The sequence below is a fragment of the Ovis aries genome, chromosome 22 (assembly GCF_016772045.2).
Source record: "Ovis aries strain OAR_USU_Benz2616 breed Rambouillet chromosome 22, ARS-UI_Ramb_v3.0, whole genome shotgun sequence".
Taxonomy (NCBI): Eukaryota; Metazoa; Chordata; class Mammalia; order Artiodactyla; family Bovidae; genus Ovis; species Ovis aries.
This window is the reverse complement of record NC_056075.1, coordinates 35,322,512-35,346,797: the sequence shown is the minus strand read 5'-3', so window position 1 is coordinate 35,346,797 and position 24,286 is coordinate 35,322,512. Positions and strand designations below refer to the sequence as shown.

Sequence of the window (24,286 nt, the reverse complement as noted above, 5' to 3'; positions counted from 1 at the left end):
CTTATGATTTAAGCAATGGTCTCAAATTTTCTACAAACATATTTTGCCAATATGGCATCAATAAAAAATGACCAGGCACAGACAGAAATAGACAAGAAAACAAGAATAGGAACCAGCAGAAACTAAGGATAATGGAAACAGAGCCATGGGAATTTAGAAAAAAGCCACTGGCTTTAAAATAACTGTTAAATTGGAGAAGACAACAAGCAAGAATAAAAATCTGTCTAAATTTTGGAAACTATAAAAGGCAACTAGAAACTATAATAGATGAACAATTAGAATTCAGTCTGAAAAACTAGAAAATAAAAACAAGAAAATGAAAATACGATAACCAAAATTAAGAACTGGATGGATGAGATTAACAGCAAACTATACACAGTGGGGGAAAAAAAACAGTAAACTGAAAATAGGTCAGGAGAGAGTGGAAAAATATGAAGAAGAAATAACATCTATGGTGCTACTGGTTCCGAAAGCAGAAGACAGACAGAATGGAGAAGAAGCCACATTTTTGAAGAGTATTAGAAATTTCTGGGATGCCCAACATGATAAATGAAAAATAATAACCTCAGCAATCACTGTAAAATTGGCAAAATAGAGAAAAAACTTAAAGTCAAAGAGTAAAAGAGACCTAGGAAGAAATTAAAAATCTGAATAGCTTATTAGTCTTAAATAAATTCAATAGTTTATATGTCATTTTAAAGACATAATTAAAACCTTTTGACAAAAGAAAAATCTAAAACCATCTGGTCACCTTGTTGATATTACCTAATACAGGGAAAGACAAGGAAATTGCAAACAGAACCCCCCAAAAGCACTAACGATCTGGAAAAGATTGATGTATTGGATTATATTAAAACTAAGAACTTCTCTTCATCAATGACATACAAAACAGTGTGAAAACCTAAACCATACAGTGACATTTACCACGCATCATCATCAATAGAAGATATGCATCTGGAATATATAAAACATTACTACAAAAAATTAAGAAAAAGAGAACAGAATAGGAAAAAAATCACAAGAAACTTAAAAGAGCACTATTTCAGAAAAGAGAACTTCAATTGATGATTAAACACATAAAATTTTTTAAATATTAAGCATACTAAATCTTAGAGAACTAAAGAAGCCCTTCAGTTCTTAAGAAGATGTAAATTCAAATTGTAACCTATCAATTATACATTCATCAGAATCCTTAAATTTAAAATGTCTTATAACAGCAAGTATTGTCAAGAGTGTAGAGCATTAAGTAAATTCATACAGCCCTGGAAAGCATATAATTTCAGATAGCAATTTTATGAGAGCTAATCCTCTAAAACTGAAAAAACGGGTGCCCAACAAAGACTATCAAAAATGTCTGCACTTGTGAATCAAGAGACACATGAGAATCCTCTAAGCCCACTAATTTTAATGGTTTAAAAAAAAACTAGAATTATCAATAGAAAAATAGAAGAATGATTATATGAAGTGAGGTATAATCATATCAATATAATCAAATACTCTATGGCATTGAAAACATCAAATTATAGTTACATGGATGCAGTTATTTATTCTTTCAGGCTCCACGGTTTTCACAGTTCTTTCTATAACACAATGGCATCTTCCAAGGTGAAATCCTTCCAGACTTTCAGGATGTACACCTTATCAGAGTTCCCTTCCGTAGCATTGACAATCCTTTTCATTGAGTCCTGTGTATAATGAACCTTAAAGGTTCTTATGAGGCCCTGATCTAGAGGCTGAATTAGAGACATTGTGGGAGAGGGCAAGGAGAGCTTTGGATGCCTTCAGTATTGAAGTCGAGATGTGGGTGGCCAGGGGGCATTGCCCAATATCAAAAAGAACTTTAAAAGGCAGTTCCTTATAGGCAGACTTCCCTGGTGGCTCAGACGGTAAAGCGTCTGCCTACAATGCAGGAGACTCGGGTTCGATCCCTGGGTAGGGAAGATCCCCTGGAGAAGGAAATGGCAACCCACTCCAGTACTCTTGCCTGGAAAATCCCATGAGCAGAGGAGCAAGGTAGGCTTCAGTCCATAGGGCTGCAGAGTAGGACACGACTAAGCAACTTCACTATGGTCAAGGTACTTCCTGACTTTAGGAACAAAGCATCAATAAGACCAATTAAATATACATATATATATATATATATTTTTTTTTCCTTGTCTAGGCCTTCTTGTACAACCAAAGGCAATCTTTTCCTTTCTAGGTTCCTTGATTGGCAGCTTTATGGATAATGGCAATCCTGATCATAAACCTGATTTCATTTACACAAAACAGTAGAGTTAGGCTATCCCTTCCTGATTTAATCCTGGTGTGTGCTTCTCTTCCTTACTCATAGAAGTCCTTCGTGGCATTTTTTGTTTTTTTTTAAAGAATAGAACATTTTCATCTGCATTAAAAATCTGCTCAAGAAGATATCCTTTCTCATCAATGAGTTTCTTAATGGCATCTGGGAAATCATTTGCTCTCTCTCAGTCAGCAGAAGCTGCTTCTCCTGTCCTCTTGACATCTTTAAGCCAAACCTCTTTTTAAAATTATCAAACCATTCTTTGCTGACAAAATTCTCCAGCTGTAGACCCTTCACCTTCCTTTTGCTGTAAGATGACATACAATGACTTCACTTATCCTTGAATAAGAGATAGCTATTGGTGTATATTTCTTAGAGAAATCATAAAAAAAGAAAAAAAACTAAATAAACTGCATTTTCAATATTAGATTAAAGCTATTATGCAATGAGTACAAGGGTTGAGCACCTTCTGGGGTAGCAGAAGTGACAGCTTCACAAATTTCCTATTCTTTTATTTTTTACAATGGTCCTTATGCTGGATTCATTAATCTTGCAATGGCAGGTAACCGCAGCTACAGACCTCAATCTATAGGACATAGCAAGCAATTAAACTTTTTCCTATAGTGTCATGACTTTGCTTCTCAGGAGCACTTCCAGTATCACAGGTGGCACTTCATATGGGTCCCCTGGTTTCAAGGTTTACAACACTGCACCAAACACGATGAAAAATACACAAGAACCATGAAAGACCACTTTTTACAGTGATGTATAATTTACTGGACATAAGAACTGCTCGTGAAGATATGATTAGCATCACAAGGCATTTAAAGTGGATATTCATAGCACTTGAGCTCACCGCAATAGCAACACAAGTGGCTACAAGATTATTACAGTAGTAAACTATGTATTATTGTCAATTTCACGCAGTTATAATTTAATACTGCACCTTCACATTTATTTACATTAATTCCAACTGCAAATGGGGCCTTGTAAGGTCCTATAAGTGCATGCATAACTTTTCACTAATTTTACCTTTTCATAATAAATTTTTAAAGGCTTCCCAGGTGGAGCTAGTGGCAAAGAAGTCGCCTGCCAATACAGAAGGCATAAGAGAGGCCAGCTCAAACCCTGGGTAGGGAAGATCCCCTGGAGGAGGGCATGCCAAACCACTCCAGTATTCTTGCCTGGAGAATCCCATGGACAGAGGAGCCTGGCAGGCTACAGTCCACTGGGTCACAAAGAGTCAGACACGACTGAAGCAACTTAGCACATAATAAATTTTTGTTTATTTTACTAAATGATAAATTAGTATCAACACATTTTATACATTCATGACATTTTTCTTAATTTTTTCAATGCTTCTTGATCATAGGGTTTGTCTGTGATTTTTTTCCAAATTGTCCCAAATATTCAAACATTTTTTCCAATATATAATTGTTTAAGAGGACCCATCCAGTTGAAACACATGTTGTTCACAGGCCACTTGTAGTCTCATACCACTGTAGTTGGAAAAGATGTTTGATACAATTTCAAACTTCTTTTAATCCACTGCCCCAGTATTTAATGTTTTTAATGGCATATTATCTTTTTGTTCTGTATATCCCTTAACTACTTATTGTGAATACAGATTTTACTATGTTTGTCTTTTAACCTACTAGCTTCAAAAGTAGCTGGTCTATTACTTTTTATTGTATGTTTGATTTTACCAATGAGATTTTCCTTTTCATAATTTTCACATTTCTACGTGGCCTTGTCTTTTCCACTTAGAGAAGTCCTGTTAACACGTCTGGCCTTTAATACCGGTTTTGTGGTGCTGAACTCTTTCAGCTTTTGCTTGTCTGTGAACTCTTCACCTACCCCTTCAAATGTGACTAACTTTACCTGGTAAAATATTGTTCAGTTCAGTTCAGTTCATTTCAGTCACTCAGTCGTGTCTGACTCTTTGCGACCCCATCAATTGCAGCACACCAGCCCTCCCTGTCCATCACCAACTCCTGGAGTTCACTCAGACTCACGTCCATCGAGTCGGTGATGCCATCCAGCCATCTCATCCTCTTTCGTCCCCTTCTCCTCCTGCCCCCAATCCCTCTCAGCATCAGAGTCTTTTCCAATGAGTCAACTCTTCGCATGAGGTGGCCAGAGTACTGGAGTTTCAGCTTTAGCAGCATTCCTTCCAAAGAAATCCCAGGGCTGATATCCTTTAGGATGGACTGGTTGGATCTCCTTGCAGTCCAAGGGACTCTCAAGAGTCTTCTCCAACACCACAGTTCAAAAGCATCAATTCTTCGGCACTCAGCCTTCTTCACAGTCCAACTCTCACATCCATACATGGCCACTGGAAAACCATAGCCTTGGCTAGACGGACCTTAGTCGGCAAAGTAATGTCTCTGCTTTTGAATATGCTATCTAGGTTGGTCATAACTTTTCTTCCAAGGAGTAAGTGTCTTTTAAAATATTGTTGGTTGTAGGTATTTTCTTATCACTTTGAATGTACTGTGCCTTTCCTTTCTGGTCTGCAAAGGTTCTACTGGAAAGTCAGTTTGTAGTCTTGAGTTCCCATGTATGTAATCAGTTGCTTTTCACTCGATGCTTAAGAAATTCTCTTTTACTTTAATTTTTGCCATTTTAAATATAATGTGTTTTGATGTAGACCTCTTTGGATTCATCTTCTTTTGGACTCTGTTTCCTGGGCCTGGATGTCCGTTTCCTTCCCCAGGTTGGTAAATTGTTCAGATATTATTTCTTCAAATAAATTCTCTGTCCCTTTCTCTCCCTTCTCTGTTTGCAATCCGTATAATGAAAATGTCAGTACATTTTATGCTATCTCAGAGGTCTCTTAAACTATCCTTATTTCTTTTTTTTTTTTTTTCATTTTTCTGTTCAGCTTGGGTATTTTCACATACTGTCTTCCAGTTGGCTGGTCCTGTTCCCCTATCTCATTTAAGCCACTGTTGATTCGTTTCAGCGTTTGTTTGTTTGTTTTCATTTCAGTTATGGTACTGTTCAGATTCTCACTGTGTTCATCCATTCTTCTCCCAAGTTTAGTGAGCATCTTTATGATCATTACTTTGAAACTGTTATTGGGCAGATTGCTTATCTCCAATTCGTTTAGTTCCGTTTCAGAGGTTGTGTCTCATTCCCTTATTTGGACATACTCCTCCCTCTTATTTTGCTTAATGCTCTGAGTTTATTTCCATTTCTTAGGTAGGTGGGTTATGTTTCCCAATCTTCAAGAAGTGGCCTTCTGTAGGAGATTGTCCTATGCAGCCCAGAAGTATGCTTGCCTCTGGTAACCAGAACTATATGATGAAGGGGTACCTCCTATATGAGCTGTGTGTACCCTTCTGTGTGACACAACATACTCCTGTGGGTATGCTGGTAGGCAGATGTGGCCTCTGGTCTGGTGAGACTATGCTTTACATAGTAGCTGCAGGCCCGCTAGAATGTGCGGTAGGCTTCCTGTATAGTTGGCTGAATGGCCCAGGGAAAGTGGATGGCAGGTTCAAGGCTGCTACCAGCTCACTGGTGGTCAGGGCCAGGACCTCACACGACTGCCTGCATTCCCCTGCAGGGCTTGGGGCTTGTGCCAGCTCACTGATGGGTGGGTAAGTCCCTGGTGGAAAGAGGCTACAGGGAGAATTCCAAAATGACACTTGCCAGTGCCAGTGTTATCACTATCACAGCAGAACAAGATCTCAAAACTGTCTGCCACCAGTATCTCCATCGCAGGCAGAGATCCAGCTGCTTCCTGCCTCACTGGGAAGCTCTCCAAAATAAGCGCATGCATCTGACCTAGGCTCCTTTCAAACTACTGCCTCAGCACTGGAAGTCAAAGGGTTTGAGATTTTCTGCACATCCTTTAAGAGAGGAGTCTCTGTTTCCAATAGCTCCCTGGCTTTCATGAATGTAAGCCCTGCTGCTTTTCAAAGCCAGACATTCTGAGAGCTTGTCTTTCTGGTATTGGCTCAGTGGGCTGAGAAGCCCAATGTGAGGCTCAGACCCACTACTCCTTCATGACTGTAATATTTCTACCATTTGTGGATCACCAGCCCAGTGGTGTAGGTCCTGAATATACTATGTCGCCACCTCACTTACTCATCTCATTGTGGTTCCTTAATGTCTTTTATAGCAGGAATGTCCTTTCTGCTAGTCTTCAGGTCAACGTTATAGATAGTTTTCCTGTAATTAGTTGTAATTTTGATGAGTCTATGGGAGGAAATCAGTTCAGGTTCTTCCTACTCTGTCCTCTTGGTCACTATATTTTACAATTATTTTATTCTAACAATCCCAACAATTCTATATGTATTGAGACCTACTCTGACATTCTAGAGTTAAAACCACTTAACTTTGCACATGAATTTGAGCAAACTCGGGGAGACAGTGAAGGACAGGGAAGTCTGGTGTGCTGCAGTCCATGGGGTCACAAAGAACCGGACACAACTGAGCGACTGAAGAATAACATCTTTGTTATGTCTGATGCCAATGCAATCATCAAACTGGAGATCAAGGACAAGGCAAAGTCTCCTTAGAGCCAGCTTCCAATGACAAAAGCTCTGATAAAAGAAATGGAGAAGCCTGCAAAGGTTCTAAGAGATGAATGGGAATCAAGGAACAATTTGACTCTAAATCTCAGACATTTCACTAATCTAAACCTAGAAGTCACACTTAAAGAACAGGTCATTTAAGGTTATTCAAATAAAAGTGCAATAGTTAAGGATGTCAAGCAAGCTGCCAAGTGAACATAACTACTTGTGGAAAGGTGTGTGACTCTTGCAACAGTCAATCTTAAAACCTAGTCTTTTATAATAAAGGTTTGGAGCTTAAGGCACACTCCAGTGTAGAGGGGTGGAATGGAGCAAGAGTTATTCCATGCAATTTTTCAGGACTTGGGCTGTTCCTAAGTCCTGCAATCTTGTAGGTCCTCATCTTTATCTCCACTGAAGCATTATATGGGGAAAGAGAGCTTGTATAACACAAGAGCTTTTAAGGGGCCAGGCTGAAGTGGTGGACATAATCCAATTGCATGACCTTCAACCTAATTCTGACAGAAAATGGGAAACAATGCCTAATTGTGTTCAGTAAGTTTTCATAACTGACAACTAAATGAAATTCAATCTAATGGAGTTCTGGAGGATGATGTGTTGGCTTAGAAACACTGATGGCAGAACTAACATTTAAATTTGAAAGTTCCTAATAATCCAAGAGCTTTAAACTCAAAAAGACACACTCAACAATTCAAATATTTACTTGACATGGGAGGTTTTATATTAATATTCAAGTTGACCTTCCTACCAGGATAAGTACTGTTTTTCCCCCTTCCCAAAAGGAAATTTAGCAAGGGGCGGGGGCTGTGGAAATAATTAGGGAAAACAAAATCCTAAAATATACTAATTTACATTTGTTTTATAAAACCCCGTGTGCTATGCTGTGCTTATTCGCTTCAGTTGCATCCGACTCTGCAACTCCAGGAACTGTAGCCCACCAGGCTCCTCTGTCTGTGAGGATTCTACAGGCAAGAATACTAGAGTGGGTTGCCAGGCCCACCTCCAGGGAATCTTCCCAGCCAAGGGATCAAACCCAGGTCTCCCACATTACAGGCAGATTCTTTACCATCTGAGCCACCAGGGAAGCCTAGAAACCCTTACTATATCCCAAAAACTAGTCTAAAGAGTTTGACATCCAAATTTGATCATCCAAAAATGGAAAAGGCACTCACATCATCCTCTGCCTCCCACCATCAAAACAACATAGATTAAAATGGGTAATAATTTTAAATACTGCTGGTCTAAAGGTAAACTAGAGAGGAAAAGTTGCTCAGGAAGAAGATTCTCCTATGGAAATATTTATTGAAGGGTGGCAAAAACTATTACTGTTGCAATGCTTATAATAGAACAAAATTCTGATCCCATCACAGAGTTTAAGTCACCATTTTCCAGGAGATTCTTCTTTACCGTACTTGAGAGCCAGAGTCTTAATCCTACTATAAGTAGCTGTGAAAAAGTTATGATTATTAAAGAGGAAGGATGTAAGGAAGAGAAAGGGTGGACTCAGTTATGAATTAAACTACTAAATTAAAATATCCTGCTTATGAACAGTGCCATATATCTCAAGTATTTATATTTTTAGTTCCAAATGCCTTGGAGAAATTTTATCTTCAATTTACTACTGATAAAAAGTAAAGCATGATTCTGGGTCAACCCAAAAATTTTTATTAAATTACCAACATAATATCTAATAACATCATGAATGTATATACTTGTCTCCAGAAGGAAATAAATTGCTCTAAGATCTCACCCTGTTTATTTAACTTATATGCAGAGTACATCATGAGAAACGCTGGGCTGGGAGAAGCACGAGCTGGAATCAAGACTGCCGGGAGAAATATCAATAATCTCAGATATGCAGATGACACCACCCTTATGGCAGAAAGTGAAGAGGAACTAAAAAGCCTCTTGATGAAACTAAAAGAGGAGCGTGAAAAAGTTGGCTTAAAGCTCAACATGCAGAAAACGAAGATCATGTCATTTGGTCCCATCACTTCATGGGAAATAGATGGGGAAACAGTGACAGACTTTATTTTTTTGGGCTCCCAAATCACTGCAGATGGTGACTGCAGCCATGAAATTAAAAGACGCATACTCCTTGGAAGAAAAGTTATGACCAACCTAGATAGCATATTCAAAAGCAGAGACATTACTTTGCCAACAAAGGTCCATCTAGTCAAGGCTATGGTTTTTCCAGTGGTCGTGTATGGATGTGAGAGTTGGACTGTAAAGAAAGCTGAACACCGAAGAATTGATGCTTTTGAACTGTGGTGTTGGAGAAGACTCTTGAGAGTCCCTTGGACTGCAAGGAGATCCAATCAGTCCATTCTGAAGGAGATCAGTCCTGGGTGTTCTTTGGAAGGAATGATGCTAAAGCTGAAACTCCAGTACTTTGGCCACCTCATGCGAAGAGTTGACTCATTGGAAAAGACTCTGATGCTGGAAGGGATTGGTGATTGGATGGCATCACCAACTTGATGGACATGAGTCTGAGTGAACTCTGGGAGTTGGTGATGGACAGGGAGGCCTGGTGTGATGCAATTCAAGGGTTGCAAAGAGTCAGACAGGACTGAGCGACTGAACTGAACTTAAGATCTTATATACAATAAATAAAACAACAAAGGAAAACACCAATTAACTAGATCAGTGGTTCTCAGTGGGGATAAATGTGCGGGTAACAATTATCTCCATAATTATGGAGTTCTAATGGACCATATTAAAATAACTAAAAAAAGAGGCAGAGGATGATAGATGACATGAATGCACAAGGCAACTCCACATGACAAAAAGAGTCAATCCAAATTTTACACCTTGAAAAACAGAAAATAAAGAGTTTTGTCCATAATTATTTGACAGTAGAACCTAACCTTTTCACCTATAAACAAAAATTAGTTTTCCATGTTTATAATATATAGTGAATTTTCTAGGAATGCAATTACCACATAAGTTGAAAATAGACCATATATAATTTAACAAAGATGAATTTAATATTTCAGAAAACTTCATCAACAAATACTTATGCAATTCATGGTATATAGAGCACACATTTTGGAATATGTGTCCAGAAAATGTTTCAGATTCCTTTCAAGAAAATAAGAACTAATTTTGTTATTTTAATCCTATCCTATATATTTTGAAAAAAAAAGCCCTATTCCTATGATATAAAATGTACGTGGTAAAAATTACATATTAAAACTATTTATTTGAGTAATGCCAATTGATTTTCAGCTAGGAATTCTGACAGCGTTCCCAGAAGCCCAAAACCCAACTCTACCGGCTCAGTATTACTGTGTGTTTTTCCAAATTATCCTCTATTTCCCATTGTCTAAGAAATGATATAATAGTTTCCAAGGTCTTTTTAAGTTCCAGAAATAGAATGTGTGCTTTGACATGTGGTAGGGTTTCAGGTAGAATGAATGCTTTCTGTGACATTTTATCTAAATCTTACCTATTTAGGTAAGGATTTTAATCTAGGGAATTATTTTGGCAGAGTTGGACATGACTAAGCGACTTAACAGAACTAACCATTTACAAGTAAGATCCAGCTAATATTGGAGAATATAATACTTCCTTATTTTCTCCATTTCAACAGCCTATCACTTATCTTGGTATAAGATCTCTAATTTCTAATTTACCATCTTCACTGGGTCCAGAGTGGATAGAAGGAGTTTCAGAGACTCCTTTCACTTGACCCTTTCTACCTAACAGCTCTTAACCCAAGAGTCAGAAGACCAACAAGAGATTCTGCCAGCTGCTACATAAATCCATTCCAATTATGCATGTAGGGACAAGAAAATAACCACAGAGTGAGTTTACAGACCGATGTAGGGGGCTTCCCTGGTGACTCAGACTGTAAAGAATCTGCTTGCAGTTCAGGAGACCTGGGTTTGATCCTTGGATCCAGAACTCTGGAGAAGGGAATGGCTACCCACTCCAGTATTCCTGTCTGGAGAAATCCATGGACAGAGGAGCTGGTGGGCTACAGTCTATAGGTGGCAAAGAATTGGACAAAACTGAGGGATTACTGCTATCACACTGAATTAAACAGATTTGGACCAAAATTCCATTTATAACGTGGTCCCTATAAGTTTCCATGCTAACAAAGGGGTTATGATTCATCCCTAAAGGCCATAACACTATCTAATTTTTAATACAAACTTATTTATTTTAATTGGAGTCTAATTACTTTACAATATTGTATTGGTTTAAGAAAATTCATTAAGTTCTGGAGATGCTATTCCACCATCACTGAAACCACTGACCTAATAATTTGATGTTTCCTTTGTCCAACCAAAATATTTTGAGCTTCATACTTACTGGGTACGATATATAACACGTTATTGACTTACACTTCCTGTTTGTACCTGAGTAGAAATGAGTAGCTTTGCAACTAAAAGAGAAACAAAGATCTTCATTCTTTATGCAGAATATTGAAAGGTACAGGAAACTAACTACTATAGTCATGGTGAAACCATAAAAATCATGGGAATTGACCAGACAATATCATAAGTACATACCATAATATTTTAACCAAACTTCTTCTACCTATTTTCATCTGAAATCTTTTATTTCCCACCAAGAAACATCCATATCTATCAGAAGTGTTGTCAGAGGTTGAAAGAAAAATAAATGAACCACTGACCTTCTTAAAACTTAAAATTTCTTAAAACTTCTGACCTTCTTTAAACATGCATTGAAAATGACAGACATTGTATTGTATATAATGCAAACAAGCATCACCTTCACATTGTTAACTGAGAAATTTTACAGGAAAAATATGTGTGTTTTCCTTAAAGTCTGCATGTTGCTCCTCAAATTGAAAAAATTTTCCAGAGAAACAATTTTCACTCATTTCATGTTAGATTATATTTTCATTAAATTCATTTTTTTAACTTACCAATTTTGAGTTCCAACTGTGTTCAGCCAGTGCCGGAATGAGGACTCTACCATGGCAAGATTAATAATTTGGTGTTCCTTTAAATAAATATTTTGACCCCATCTTGAAGGCCTGCCCAGGATGTCTGCTATTGACGTCCCCCCCCCATCTTACACCACAGGAAATGCATTGTTAAAATTTTCTCTAATTATTTCCCACGGGGTTCATGGAGAAAGACTCTAAAAAGGGTGGAGACCCAGACTCACAACTCCACATTCCCAGGACCTTCATATTATTGATGATGAGCACTTGAGCATTAATTTATCAGCTGGACATTTAAGCTTCCTGCTGGCTTCCCTCCATGTTAGTCAGTATTTCTTTATCATCTCTCCCTGAAAGCTCTTGCTTCTCTTTAGATTTCTGGCCATTTGGTCACCCTATAATCTCAGGACTCCAACGCTTTCAAGAAAACTCAGGAATCTGCATTTGCCCAGCTTTGTTTCTTTCATTGTAAAGGTGGGAACAATGCTTTTTCCGGCTCTCTGCATCCTTGAGCAAAAACTAGAAATGCTGTGATCATGTTCATGTTCACTTCTTTGCTTTGTTAATGTTGTTTCCTCTTCTCTTTACTATATTCTCTACTCAGAAAACTTGAACTCTCTTCAACTTTCATCTTAAATACGTCCTATTCTAACTATCCTTATTCTTCCATGATAAATCAATCATTCCTTTCAGTCCTCATTCAATATTTTTTTCATTCTATTCCACTGAATAAATTTATTGAACATTTACATTGTGGTACTGATGCAACAGTCCCTAAAGAGTTTCACTTAATAAAGGATATAAGCAAGTATGCATATAATACATTGGAAAAATTCATAAATAGGAAGAGGTTTGGAGAGGTTATGAAAAATCTACCAGAAGATGTGATGTCTAACTACACGTGCATGCTGCTTCAGTCGTGTCCAACTCTCTGCAACCCTATGGACTGTAGCTTGCCAGGCTCCTCTGTCCATGGAATTCTACAGGCAAGAATATTGGAGTGGGTTGTCATGCCCTCCTCTAGGGGATCGTCCTGACCCAGGGATCGAACCTGTCTTTACATCTCCAGCATTAGGCGGGTTCTTTACCACTAGTGCCACCTGGGAAGCCCCCTTCTAACTACATTTGTTGTTGTTCTGTTGCTCAGTGGTATCCTACTCTTTGCAACTCCTTACTTAAAGCCAAACAGAAATTATCCTGGGAAGAAGGAAAGGCTCATTCATAAGCATCTCAAAGCACTAATTTAAGATAGTGTAGTATATTTTGCCTAGTGAATCCACTGTAAGCCTAATACTTTAAGTAAAAGCCAAGTATTATTCATCTTCATTAACAGTACAAAGCACTCATTAATGATTGTCTACTGACATGAGTGACTAACTTTGCTTCCTAACAAGAGCATTTTTTCCAGTATAAGCACATGGCAGGAAATTACTGCTTTAAATTATTGCTTTAAGAATGAGGACCCTAGACTTCCCTGGAAGTCCAGTGGTTAAGAATCTACCTGCCAATGCAAGGGACATGGGTTCAATCCCTGGTCTGGGATGATTCCATGTACCGCATGGCAACTAAGCCCTGGAATCACAACTACCGAGTTCACACAAGGCAACTAATGAGCCCAAGCGACCGAGTGTCCGAGGTCTGCACCAAGAGATGAACCAATGAGAAGAGCATGCATCGCAATGAAGAGTAGCCCTCACTCACCGCAACTAGAGAAGACCCAGTGCAACCAAAAAAAAAAAAAAAATTACTTAACTTCAAAAAATTTTGTGAGGATGCTAATGTCACCACTGCCCCACACTGAAATAAATAAAACAAATATGTATACAAAAATAAATATAGGTATTTAATATAAATATGTAATATAAATATTTCTATTTTATAACTATATTGTATATGCCATGTAAATTACAAATATAAATATAAATAAATAAAACAAATAAGTAAAATGAAAAAGCAATGAGAGTAATTCTATCCATAAAAACTTAGAGTGAAGTAAGTCAGAAAGAAAAACACCAATACAGTATATTAATGTATATATATGGAATTTAGAAAGATGATAACGATGACCCTATATGTGAGACAGCAAAAGAAACACAGATGTAAAGAACAGACTTTTAGACTGTGGTAGAAGGCAAGGGTGGGGCAATTTGAGAGAACAGCATTGAAACATGTATATTACCATATGTGAAACAGATCACCAGTCCAGGTTTGATGTATGAGACAGGGTGCTCAGGGCCAGAGCACTGGGATGACCCTGAGGGATGGGATGGGGAGAGAGGTGGGAGGTGGGGGTTCAGGATGTGGGACACATGTACACCCATGGCTGATTCATGTCAATGTATGGCAAAAACCACTACAATGTTGCAAAGTAATTAGCCTCCAATTAAAATTAATTAATTAATTTAAAAAAAAAGAAAAATTTAAACCAAAAAAAACCTATCTACAAAATACACCCACAATTTAGTATTCCAATGTCTCCCATACTTGTAAAAAATTTCCCTTAATTATAGTAACTAGCAGTAAAATGTACTTTCTTCATTCAGAACTACATAAATTATTTTTCTAATATTTAATGCATATGTGAAATCTTATAACTGTATATCTAAGCTTACAAACACATGAGTTCAGTGAATTAAAATACTGTCTCACCTGGAATCAAAAATGTGTTACTAAAGTACTACGTCACCTAAGAGATAATTATTATGGATGGCTCTGCCATTTATGAAAAAACAAAGTACAAATTTAAACTGTCAGTGTTTAAAATGATATTAGAAGCTCAACAAAAATATATTTGTTGCTTAAGACCAAGATTTACTACATAAATCACTAGGAAAAGGGGAAGCAAGAAACAGGGGAAAATGAAAATGAAGGGCTCTTGTTAAGAATCTATTAAAATTTTAATATGGCAACAGCAGAACATTCAATCAGTCACGAAGCTCTCCTAAGCATGAGGCCCTGTGCTAATGCACGTCACATGACAAAGTTAGCCGTGCTTATAACAACCAGTATACGGCACTGCAAAATACTGGTGGCATCTCTGACTTAAAGCATAAGACTCTGCTTAACTGAATTGGTACTGAGAACAAAGTAGCCTTCTTTAACAGGAATTTCCCTATGATCTTATGCTTTGTCTTTACTTTCAAGTTTAGAGACTATGGAGAAGGGATAAAAACTTGTTCTGTTCACCTTCTCTTGAAAACCTATGACACCTCAGAGACTAGCCAAAGACATGATCATCGAACAGGAAAACTGCAGGATAATTCTACAGCAAATAATATATTTGTTCTAAGTAAAAACAAACAGAAAGATCATTTTCCAAGGCTAACAGATTTCTTTGGATATAAACTTTTATTTATATATAGATAGATACAGTTTTGGAGAATGCTTTATTAATCTTTAAAATAATTATGTGGTTTATGTCAAATACAGTATATTATATCTAATACAAAGACAAGCGCATGCAGATAAATAATTCAAAACTATCAAAATGATTTTAATATATAAAGAATATAAGTAACAAAAATCATTTAAATAACCTGAAACAGTTTTTAAAGTTACTTCTTTTGGAGGTGGGTGAGAATCAATCTTCAGATTAACAACTAAATTACAAAAAGACAAAAAACACTCATAGAACTACTAAAAGCAGAGTAACAGCAAGAGTGGGTTCATGTCTAATGAAATAAGAGCAAAAAAAAAAGAAAATGAGTATAAGAAACCAACTGAAAGCATTAATGAGATTTTGATGATCAGGTTTAATAATGAAAGATTTAAAATAAAGAAATACACAGAAACATTGAATTTCAGTTCTTTCAACAATATATAGAGGAAAATTATAAAGATAGCCACCCAAATTTGAGATTTCATATATAAGATGTTCTAGAAAAATAAAACTATTTCTTTTTATCAGAAAGGTACAAAAGACAAATATTCTATGGGCTCTGTTTTAAAACTTCCACAAAATTGTCATTTAAAGGCTTAAGTTGTCTGAAGATTGATAAAATGCAAATCAGCATAGTTGATGATAATATTGGTTGCTTAACTAACACAACACTAAACTTCAAAGGGAAACCTGTAGCAATCACTTCCACAGCACAAACTTAACCCACAAAAGTTCTATAAAGTAATTTTTACTTACAATTGGCATTGATCACCTTTTATTCCTTTAGTTGTGCAGAAACATTTTCCTGTGTGCATATGACAAATATTTGCATGGCCACTGCATGTACAAGCTGTAAGTCAAAACCAAAATGATATTGAATATTCCCCATCACAAACATGAACATCACATTTCAGGGAAGATTTTATTATCTTATTTTTAAAATAATCGATTATCCTCTTGCCATCCAAACACTAGGGTTATGACATGGGTTATTTTTAATTAAAGGGAAGTTAATTTACTCATTTAAAATTTTTTGTGAAACACTTCAAAGTCTTTGGAATATGCTTAAGTCGAGTGTGGATCCAAGTATTTATCTCATCCTTTTTGGACGTTTTTCCATTTCTAATTTGGAACATCTACTTAATAAAATGAGTTTCAAAGAACACAAGATCTTTAGAGTCACAAGATCTTTCGAGTCAAACAGCTTAGCTACAAAATGCACATCTATAATCACTAGTATGTTGACCTTGGGCAATTTATATAAACCTCTCTAGTCTTAGTCTCTCTGTCTTCAAAAGCAGGGAGATGCTCTTGGGACTTTTGTGAGAATTAAATGAGATAATGTATTTTAAATTCTGAACACATATCAAGGACTTAATAAATTTAACTGTTACCTCCACTACTGTAACCACTGCCAACAATAAAATAATATAGTTTTTATGTATTGTATAGTTTCTTTGCCCAAAAATCATTCTTTTAAATTTCCAAAGTCATTCTCAGTTTTAGTATTCCAGAATACTACCTGAAACATGCCACAGTATAATAGTTATACCCAGTGAATTTGGTTCATATGAACTCATTTCATTTTCTTACTCCACATTCCTTTGTTAAAGATCAGTGTTCCAAATATTTAGGACACAAACCTCATACTTCATTGTGCCCAACATCTAATCAGCCAGTAGGTTCTAGATTATACAAGGAAGCATCTTTCTTGTATCTGACCTTTCCTTTCCATGGTGATAGCCATCACTCATGTCCTATCACTTATACTCTGAGACTGATACCAATATAATTCAGTAACTGATCATTCCACCTTCAGTTCGGCTACAATTTCATTCCTCAACCTTCAGACATGTTTTAAAAAGATAGGGCTGATCATGCCATTAGGCCTTTCAAAAACTTTTAATGAGAACTATTGTGTTTCTGCACACAATCAGCTAGTTAAACAATTCTACTGATAAAAATGAAATTATTTGGCTTTCTCCTGATTTTCATACACATTTAAAAATGAGATAATGAGCCACTATTTTGATCAAAATATAAAATACTGTCATGTGGAGTTATTTGCTTGTGCATTCAGGATACCTATCGTCTTCTGCCTCTTTTTTAATTATTTTAATAGGATCCATTAGAACTTTATAATTATGGAGATAATTGTCATCCCCACACTTATCCCCACTGAGAACCACTGATCTAATTAATTTGTATTCCTAGGATATAAAATCTTTGTGGCAAAATATTACAGAAACTAAGCTTCTCATTGCTTATGATCACTTGCTTTGAAAAAACACATAATTAATGTACAGTAAAAACAAACAACACTACATACACACAAAAAATAATTTTGGCAGTAGGTACATTTTTATGACTCTTGGTTTGCTTTCTTCAAGAGATGAGATTTTCTTTCAAGATTTTCTTTCTTCAAGAGATAGGAATACCAGACCACCTTACCTGCCTCCTAAGAAATCTGTATGCAGGTCAAGAAGCAACAGTTAGAACTGGACATGGAACAATGGACTGGTTCCAAATTGGAAAAGGAGTACGTCAAGGCTGTATAATGTCACTCTGCTTATTTAACTTATTAGCAGAGTACATAATGGGAAATGCCAGACTGGGTGAAGAACAAGCTGAAATTAAGATTGCCAGGAGAAATATCAATGACCTCAGATGACACCACCATTATGGCAGAAAGCAAAGAAGAACTAAAGAGCCTTTTTATGAACGTGAAAGAGGAGAGTGAAAAAGCTGGCTTAAAACTCAACATTCAGAAAACTAAGACCATGGTATCCGGTCCTATCATTTCATGGCAAATAGACAGGGAAACAATGGAAACAGTGAGAGACTTTATTTTGGGGGGCTCCAAAATCACTGCAGATGGTGACTGCAGCCATGAAATTAAAAGATACTTGCTCCTTGGAAGAAAAGCTATAACCAACCTAGGCAGCATATTTAAAGGCAGAGACATTACTTTGCCAACAAATGTCCATCTAGTCAAAGCTATGGTTTTTCCAGCAGTCATGTATGGACATGAGAGTTGGACTATAAAGAAAACTGAGTGCCAAAGAATTGATGCTTGTGAACTGTGGTGCTGGAGAAGACTCTTGAGAGTCCCTTGGACTGCATGGAGATCCAACCAGTCAATCCTAAAGGAAATCAGTCTTGAATATTCCCTGGAAGGACCGATGCTGAAGCTGAAACTCCAATACTTCGGCCACCTGATGCAAAGAACTGACTCATTTGAAAAGACCCTGATGCTGTGAAAGATTGAAGGCAGGAGGAGAAGGGGATGATAGAGGATGAGAAGGTTGGATGACATCACTGACTTGATAGACATGAGTCTGAGTAAGCTCCGGGAGTTGGTGATAGACAGGGAAGCCTGGTGTGCTGCAGTCCATGGGGTCACAAAGAGTTGGACACAAATGAGCTACTGCAGTGAACTGAGGTTTTATTTAAAAAATTTCTACATAACAGTGTTTTTCCTTCATAAAGAATATGGAAATAGATCGGATTTACGTTTGTGAATAAACTCTGGAAACACAATATGTGAGAATCACAGAAATGAATGACAAGGTACAGAAATGCAAGGAAAAGGAAATTATCATGAGCAAAAAAGGAGCTCAGATGTACTGATGACAGGTAACGTCATAAATAGTAAATGAATATAACATGATATCTTTTAATATTAACTTGAAGTTTCACAGTAATACTATTTGTATTAAAACTACACTAAAAAAAAACAAATGATATACATTAATATTTTAAAACTTGGGTAAACATTTTATTTATTCTTACGGCAGAGCTAAATAATGTCATACTTGCAGTGTTTCTTTAAAGAATTATCATTGTATAGTAACTTTAATAATTTCTGAGACCAAAAAAATTGTGTTAAAATACTTTTCAATGTAAACTCATTTTGAGAGAATTCCCTTGAGGTGCTATACTTTGGGCTAAAATGGCACAAATGTATTTTAAATTCAATTGTTTAAAATGTATATTTTATGACATGACAATGTTGAAATTATTCTGTTTTTGTCAGCATTTGAGGTTATCTTTTTATGCTGAATAAGCACCTATAAAATCACCATACTGTGGCCTTTTATTTGGTAAATTTTCTATGATGATGATTTCACAGCTTAGATGTACACTAGAGGAACATTGTGTGGTCACATGGTATTTCTGTTTCCCTATAATATAAATTTTCAATATCAACTTACAACTGAAACTAACAAATAAGGATAGGAAAACAAATGCTATAAAAGTTATTCAAATAAATTGTATATAAAGAACATACTTTAGAAAAATGAAATCAAACAGTAGTCCTTGGCAGTATTTGTTTCAAAGTCAGTTTACGTGCTTAGAGCTTTAATTTCTATGTCATTGCTATTTCTCACAAACACAGACAACTTCTGGGAGTTGGGAAATCATGTCCATTTAATTTCCTTTCTACATTTCTAGCATAATTATACTTGATATTTAGTAGATATACATTAGGTTTCACATATAGTAAGAATTCTGACAAAGACTAATGTTCAAACAGCCACATGACTTAAAATTTTATTTTCCTTCTTATATTTTTATTTACAGTTCTAAGTCCAAATATTCACCATCTGTGGCTTATGCAAATAGGAAAAAAACATAGTTGAAGTAAAATATATATGAAAAGTCAATGTCAATATCTTAGAAGTCTGATTTTTCTCACTGATATAAATAAATATGAAATGTTGGTTATCAATATCTCAGCAATCTGATTTTTCTCACTAAAAACTCAAAAATTACAAATATTATCACATATTAACCTGCTACTCAGAGTACGATTTTGTTTTCTTCTGGAAAGATAAGTCCCATAATTTAAAATATGTCATTTCATTTACAAGATTACTTGGTTTACTTGGGATATTGGGCACCTGTATTTGCCTAAATACAGAGTAAATGAGAAATTAAGAAATGCTTCTTTCCCCAACAAGTAAAGTACAGTGAAACTCAGTTATTCTGTCCTTGTTCCAGTTGCTGGATGCTACTGGGTGAAAGGCAGTACTCTAGAGCTATTCTGAGAATATGACGGTTAACAATAATCTACAGCTTAAGGACTGGAACTGACTAGTAAATGGCACTGTTTTGAGGATTTAAATTACAGACTGAAAAGTCTTAAAGTGCCAAGAGGGCTATAAGTTTCATATTTTACATTTCAAAGCCATCCAACATACTGAAAAATGAAAAAAAAAATAACTCTTAACCATCTGTTTAAGAATTAGTAAACTATATCTATGAGGCCAAGTCCTCATTTCCTATTTTTAAAGGGCTCATAACTTGAGAACGGTTTCTACATACGGAAACAATTGTGAAGAAGGAGGAGGAGTTGAAGCTGGAGGGAAAGAGGAAGCAGAGGAGGCAGCAATAAAGCAACAATCACACCTGGGTCAGAAAAATGATCATTCACTCTCTGATCCTTTAGAGCAAAAAAAAAAAGGCCAACTCCAGAAACACAATCAGAAAGCCTGGAGTCACATAACTGGTCAGTTTTACATTCTGGATGAATGTTAAAAACTAAGTTCTCATTTAAAACCAACAAGGGGGCTTCCCTGGTGGCTCAGTGGTAAAGAATCCATATGCCAGTGTAGGAGACACAGGTTCAATGCCTGATCTGGGAAGATCGTCAAGACTGTATATTGTCACCCTGCTTATTTAACTTATATGCAAATTACATCATTAGAAACACTGGGCTGGAAGAAGCACAAGCTGGAATCAAGATTGCCGGGAGAAATATCAATAACCTCAGATATGCAGATGACACCACCCTTATGGCAGAAAGTGAAGAGGAACTAAAGAGCCTCTTGATAAAAGGGAAAGAGGAGAGTGAAAAAGTTGCCTTAAAGCTCAACATTCAGAAAACGAAGATCATGTCATCTGGTCCCATCACTTCATGGGAAATAGATGGGGAAACAGTGGAAACAGTGTCAGACTTTATTTTTGGGGCTACAAAATCACTGTAGATGGTGACTGCAGCCATGAAATTAAAAGATGCTTACTCCTTGGAAGAAAAGTTATGACCAACATAGATAGCATATTGAAAAGCAGAGACATTACTTTGCCAACAAATGTCAGTCTACTCCAGGCTGTGGTTTTTCCAGTGGTCGTGTATGGATGTGAGAGTTGGACTGTGAAGAAAGCTGAGCACTGAAGAATTGATGCTTTTGAACTGTGGTGTTGGAGAAGACTCCTGAGAGTCCCTTGGACTGCAAGGAGATCCAACCAGTCCATTCTGAAGGAGATCAGCCCTGGGATTTCTTTGGAAGGAATAATGCTAAAGCTGAAACTCCAGTACTTTGGCCACCTCATGCGAAGAGTTGACTCATTGGAAAAGACTCTGATGCTGGGAGGGATTGGGGGCAGGAGGAGAAGGGGACAACAGAGGATGAGATGGCTGGATGGCATCACTGACTCGATGGACGTGAGTCTGAGTGAACTCCAGGAGATGGTGATGGACAGGGAGGCCTGGCGTGCTGCGATTCATGGGGTCGCAAAGAGTGGGACATGACTGAGCGACTGAACTGAACTGAACTGAAGCTCGAGTGCCACCACTACTGACCCTATGCTCCAGAGCACAGGAGCCCCAACTACTAAGACCACACGCCACAACCACTGAAGCTGCTGTGTCCCAGAGCCCGTGCTCTGCAATAAGAGAAGCCAGTGTCAGAGAGGCCTGCACGCTGCAATCAGCCAGCAGCCCCTGCTCCACAACTAAAGGAAAGCCCACACAGCAACAAAGACCCAATGCAGCTGTAAATAAATAAATAAAATGTGTTACAAACAAAACAAGGTTCTGGTTTTCCTTTTTGACAGAAGAGGGTTAGGCATAAACACTGGAAAATTTTGACCAAAATTAATTTCAACCCAACTGTCCTGGAATTGTATTTTTAATATCTTCTATTTAGCTTGGACAAATGAGTAATTTTAGCCATATTTCATTTTCTAACACTAGCAAGATAAATTTCTTGAACACCCCTAATCACTACCATTAGTTTTTGACCTCTTCAACTTTGACTTCTTATATTTTCTTTCTTTAATCTGTAGCTTTCATTCAGCTAAAAAAGTAGGGCAAAATGTTAATACCCTGGGCTAGAGAAAAGGCAAGAAAGCCACATATTATTAGAATTATTCACAAACCAAACATCAATAATAAGTGAAATACCAGGCATTTTTTCCCATATTAAGTTCTACCACCAAAAATTACTGCTTGGCTCAAGTTCAAATTCTAAATTCCAAGTTATTTAATTTTTATCATGTCTCTTTTCAAATCTGCATTGCTTTCAATGAGATTATTTTTTAAAGTTGCATTGAATTATAAAAACACAGATACACAGATAAATACATAGATGCACAGATATATACACAGATAAAATTCACAGACAGACAAAACAGAGAAGAGAAAGCTTTTCATTGTAGAAAAAAAATCTAACTGATACTGTAGAAAGGATGATAGAATTAGAAAATCTCCATTTGGAAAAAAAATCATAAAAATAGTAGATAAAAGTTTGAAAAGTAATATGATATTCACATAGTCTCAAAGTATCTCCTACAAGACATTTTTCCATTAAAGGAGAAAATAGTAATTTCATAGTGAAGAAATCTGGCAGACACTACTTTAACCAAGTGTTCATAGTAAACACTACCATTTACTGAATGATGACAGCATGTAACTCCTGATATGGTGAGAAGAATTTAGCATAACTACACGGCTATTTCTGCCAAAAGTGTGCAATCAAATGTTACGATGAAGAAATGTCACACAAAGCCAAACTGTAGTATATTCATTGTTGTTGTTGTTCAGTTACTAAGTCATGTCTGATTCTTTGTGATCTCACAGACTGTTCAGTTCAGTCGCTCAGTCGTGTCTGACTCTGCGACCCCATGAATCGCAGCACGTCAGGCCTCCCTGTCCATCACCAACTCCCGCACTTCACTCAGACTCACGTCCATCGAGTCAGTGATGCCATCCAGCCATCTCATCCTCTGTCGTCCCCTTTTCCTCCTGCCCCCAATTCTTCCCAGCATCAGAGTCTTTTCCAATGAGTCAACTCTTCGCATGAGGTGGCCAAAGTACTGAAGTTTCAGCTTTAGCATTATTCCTTCCAAAGAAATCCCAGGGCTGATCTCCTTCAGAATGGACTGGTTGGATCTCCTTGCAGTCCAAGGGACTCTCAAGAGTCTTCTCCAACACCACAGATCAAAAGCATCAATTCTTCCGCACTCAGCCTTCTTCACAGTCCAACTCTCACATCCATACATGACCACTGGAAAAACCATAGCCTTGACTAGACGGACCTTAGTTGGCAAAGTAGAGACATGCAAAAACAGGCCATACAGGTTTCCTGGGACACCCGAAAGCAGAGCATTCTATGAAACCTTTCCTAAACTGAAATGGTGTAAAACAAAGGGGACATTAGCATAGGACACATCTTGCTAACAGTGTACAAAATAAACCAAGACAAAGCACAGATGCTCACAGAAGCAATTCTAAGCTACAGCAGCTTGATGCTGAGATGCTGAGGGTAATTCTCAGGGAAGGAGTTTGGTGGTGCCACTTTTGTAGCTTGGGGGGTTGCTGTTTCTCTTAATTGTTCAGTCATTTAGTCATGTTTGACTCCTTGCGACCCCATGGACTGCAGCACGCCAGGCAACCCTGTCCGTCACCATCTCCCAAAGCCTACTCAAACTCATGTCCATTGAGTTGGTAACGCCATCCAACCATCTCGTCCCATGTTGCCCCCTTCTTCTCCTGGCTTCAGTCTTTCCCAGCATCAGGGTCTTTTCTAATAAATCAGCTCTATGCATCAGGTGGCCAAAGCATTGGGAGCTTCAGCTTCAGCATCAGCTCTTCCAGTGAATATTCAAGGTTGATTTTCTTTAGGGTTGCCTGGTTTGATCTCTTTCCAGTCAAAGGGACTCTCAAGAGTCTTCTCCAACATCACAGTTCAAAAGAATCAGTTATTCAGTGTTCAACATTCTTTATGGTCCAACTCCCACATCCATACACGACTACTGGAAAAACTAGAGCTTTGACTATATGGATGGACCTTTGTCCACAAAGTAATGTCTCTGCTTTATAATAGCTGTCGAGGTTGGTCATAGCTTTTCTTTCAAGGAGCAAATGTCTTTTAAGTTCA

At 37.2% G+C, this 24,286-nt stretch overlaps 1 protein-coding gene and 1 non-coding gene across 2 annotated transcripts in view; one reads left to right on the top strand and one right to left on the bottom strand.

Annotated features, from left to right (window-relative positions):
- Nucleotides 1-24,286, bottom strand: part of ATRNL1 (attractin like 1) — an 802,972-nt gene that overhangs the window by 544,411 nt on the left and 234,275 nt on the right. Inside the window, exon 20 of the mRNA XM_012102986.5 lies at nt 15,879-15,972. Coding sequence (XP_011958376.3) covers nt 15,879-15,972 — 94 coding nt within the window. The remainder of the gene's footprint in view (nt 1-15,878; nt 15,973-24,286) is intronic.
- TRNAC-ACA (transfer RNA cysteine (anticodon ACA)) lies at nt 1,869-1,940 on the top strand. The gene has a single exon. It is a non-coding gene; the product is annotated as a tRNA-Cys (tRNA).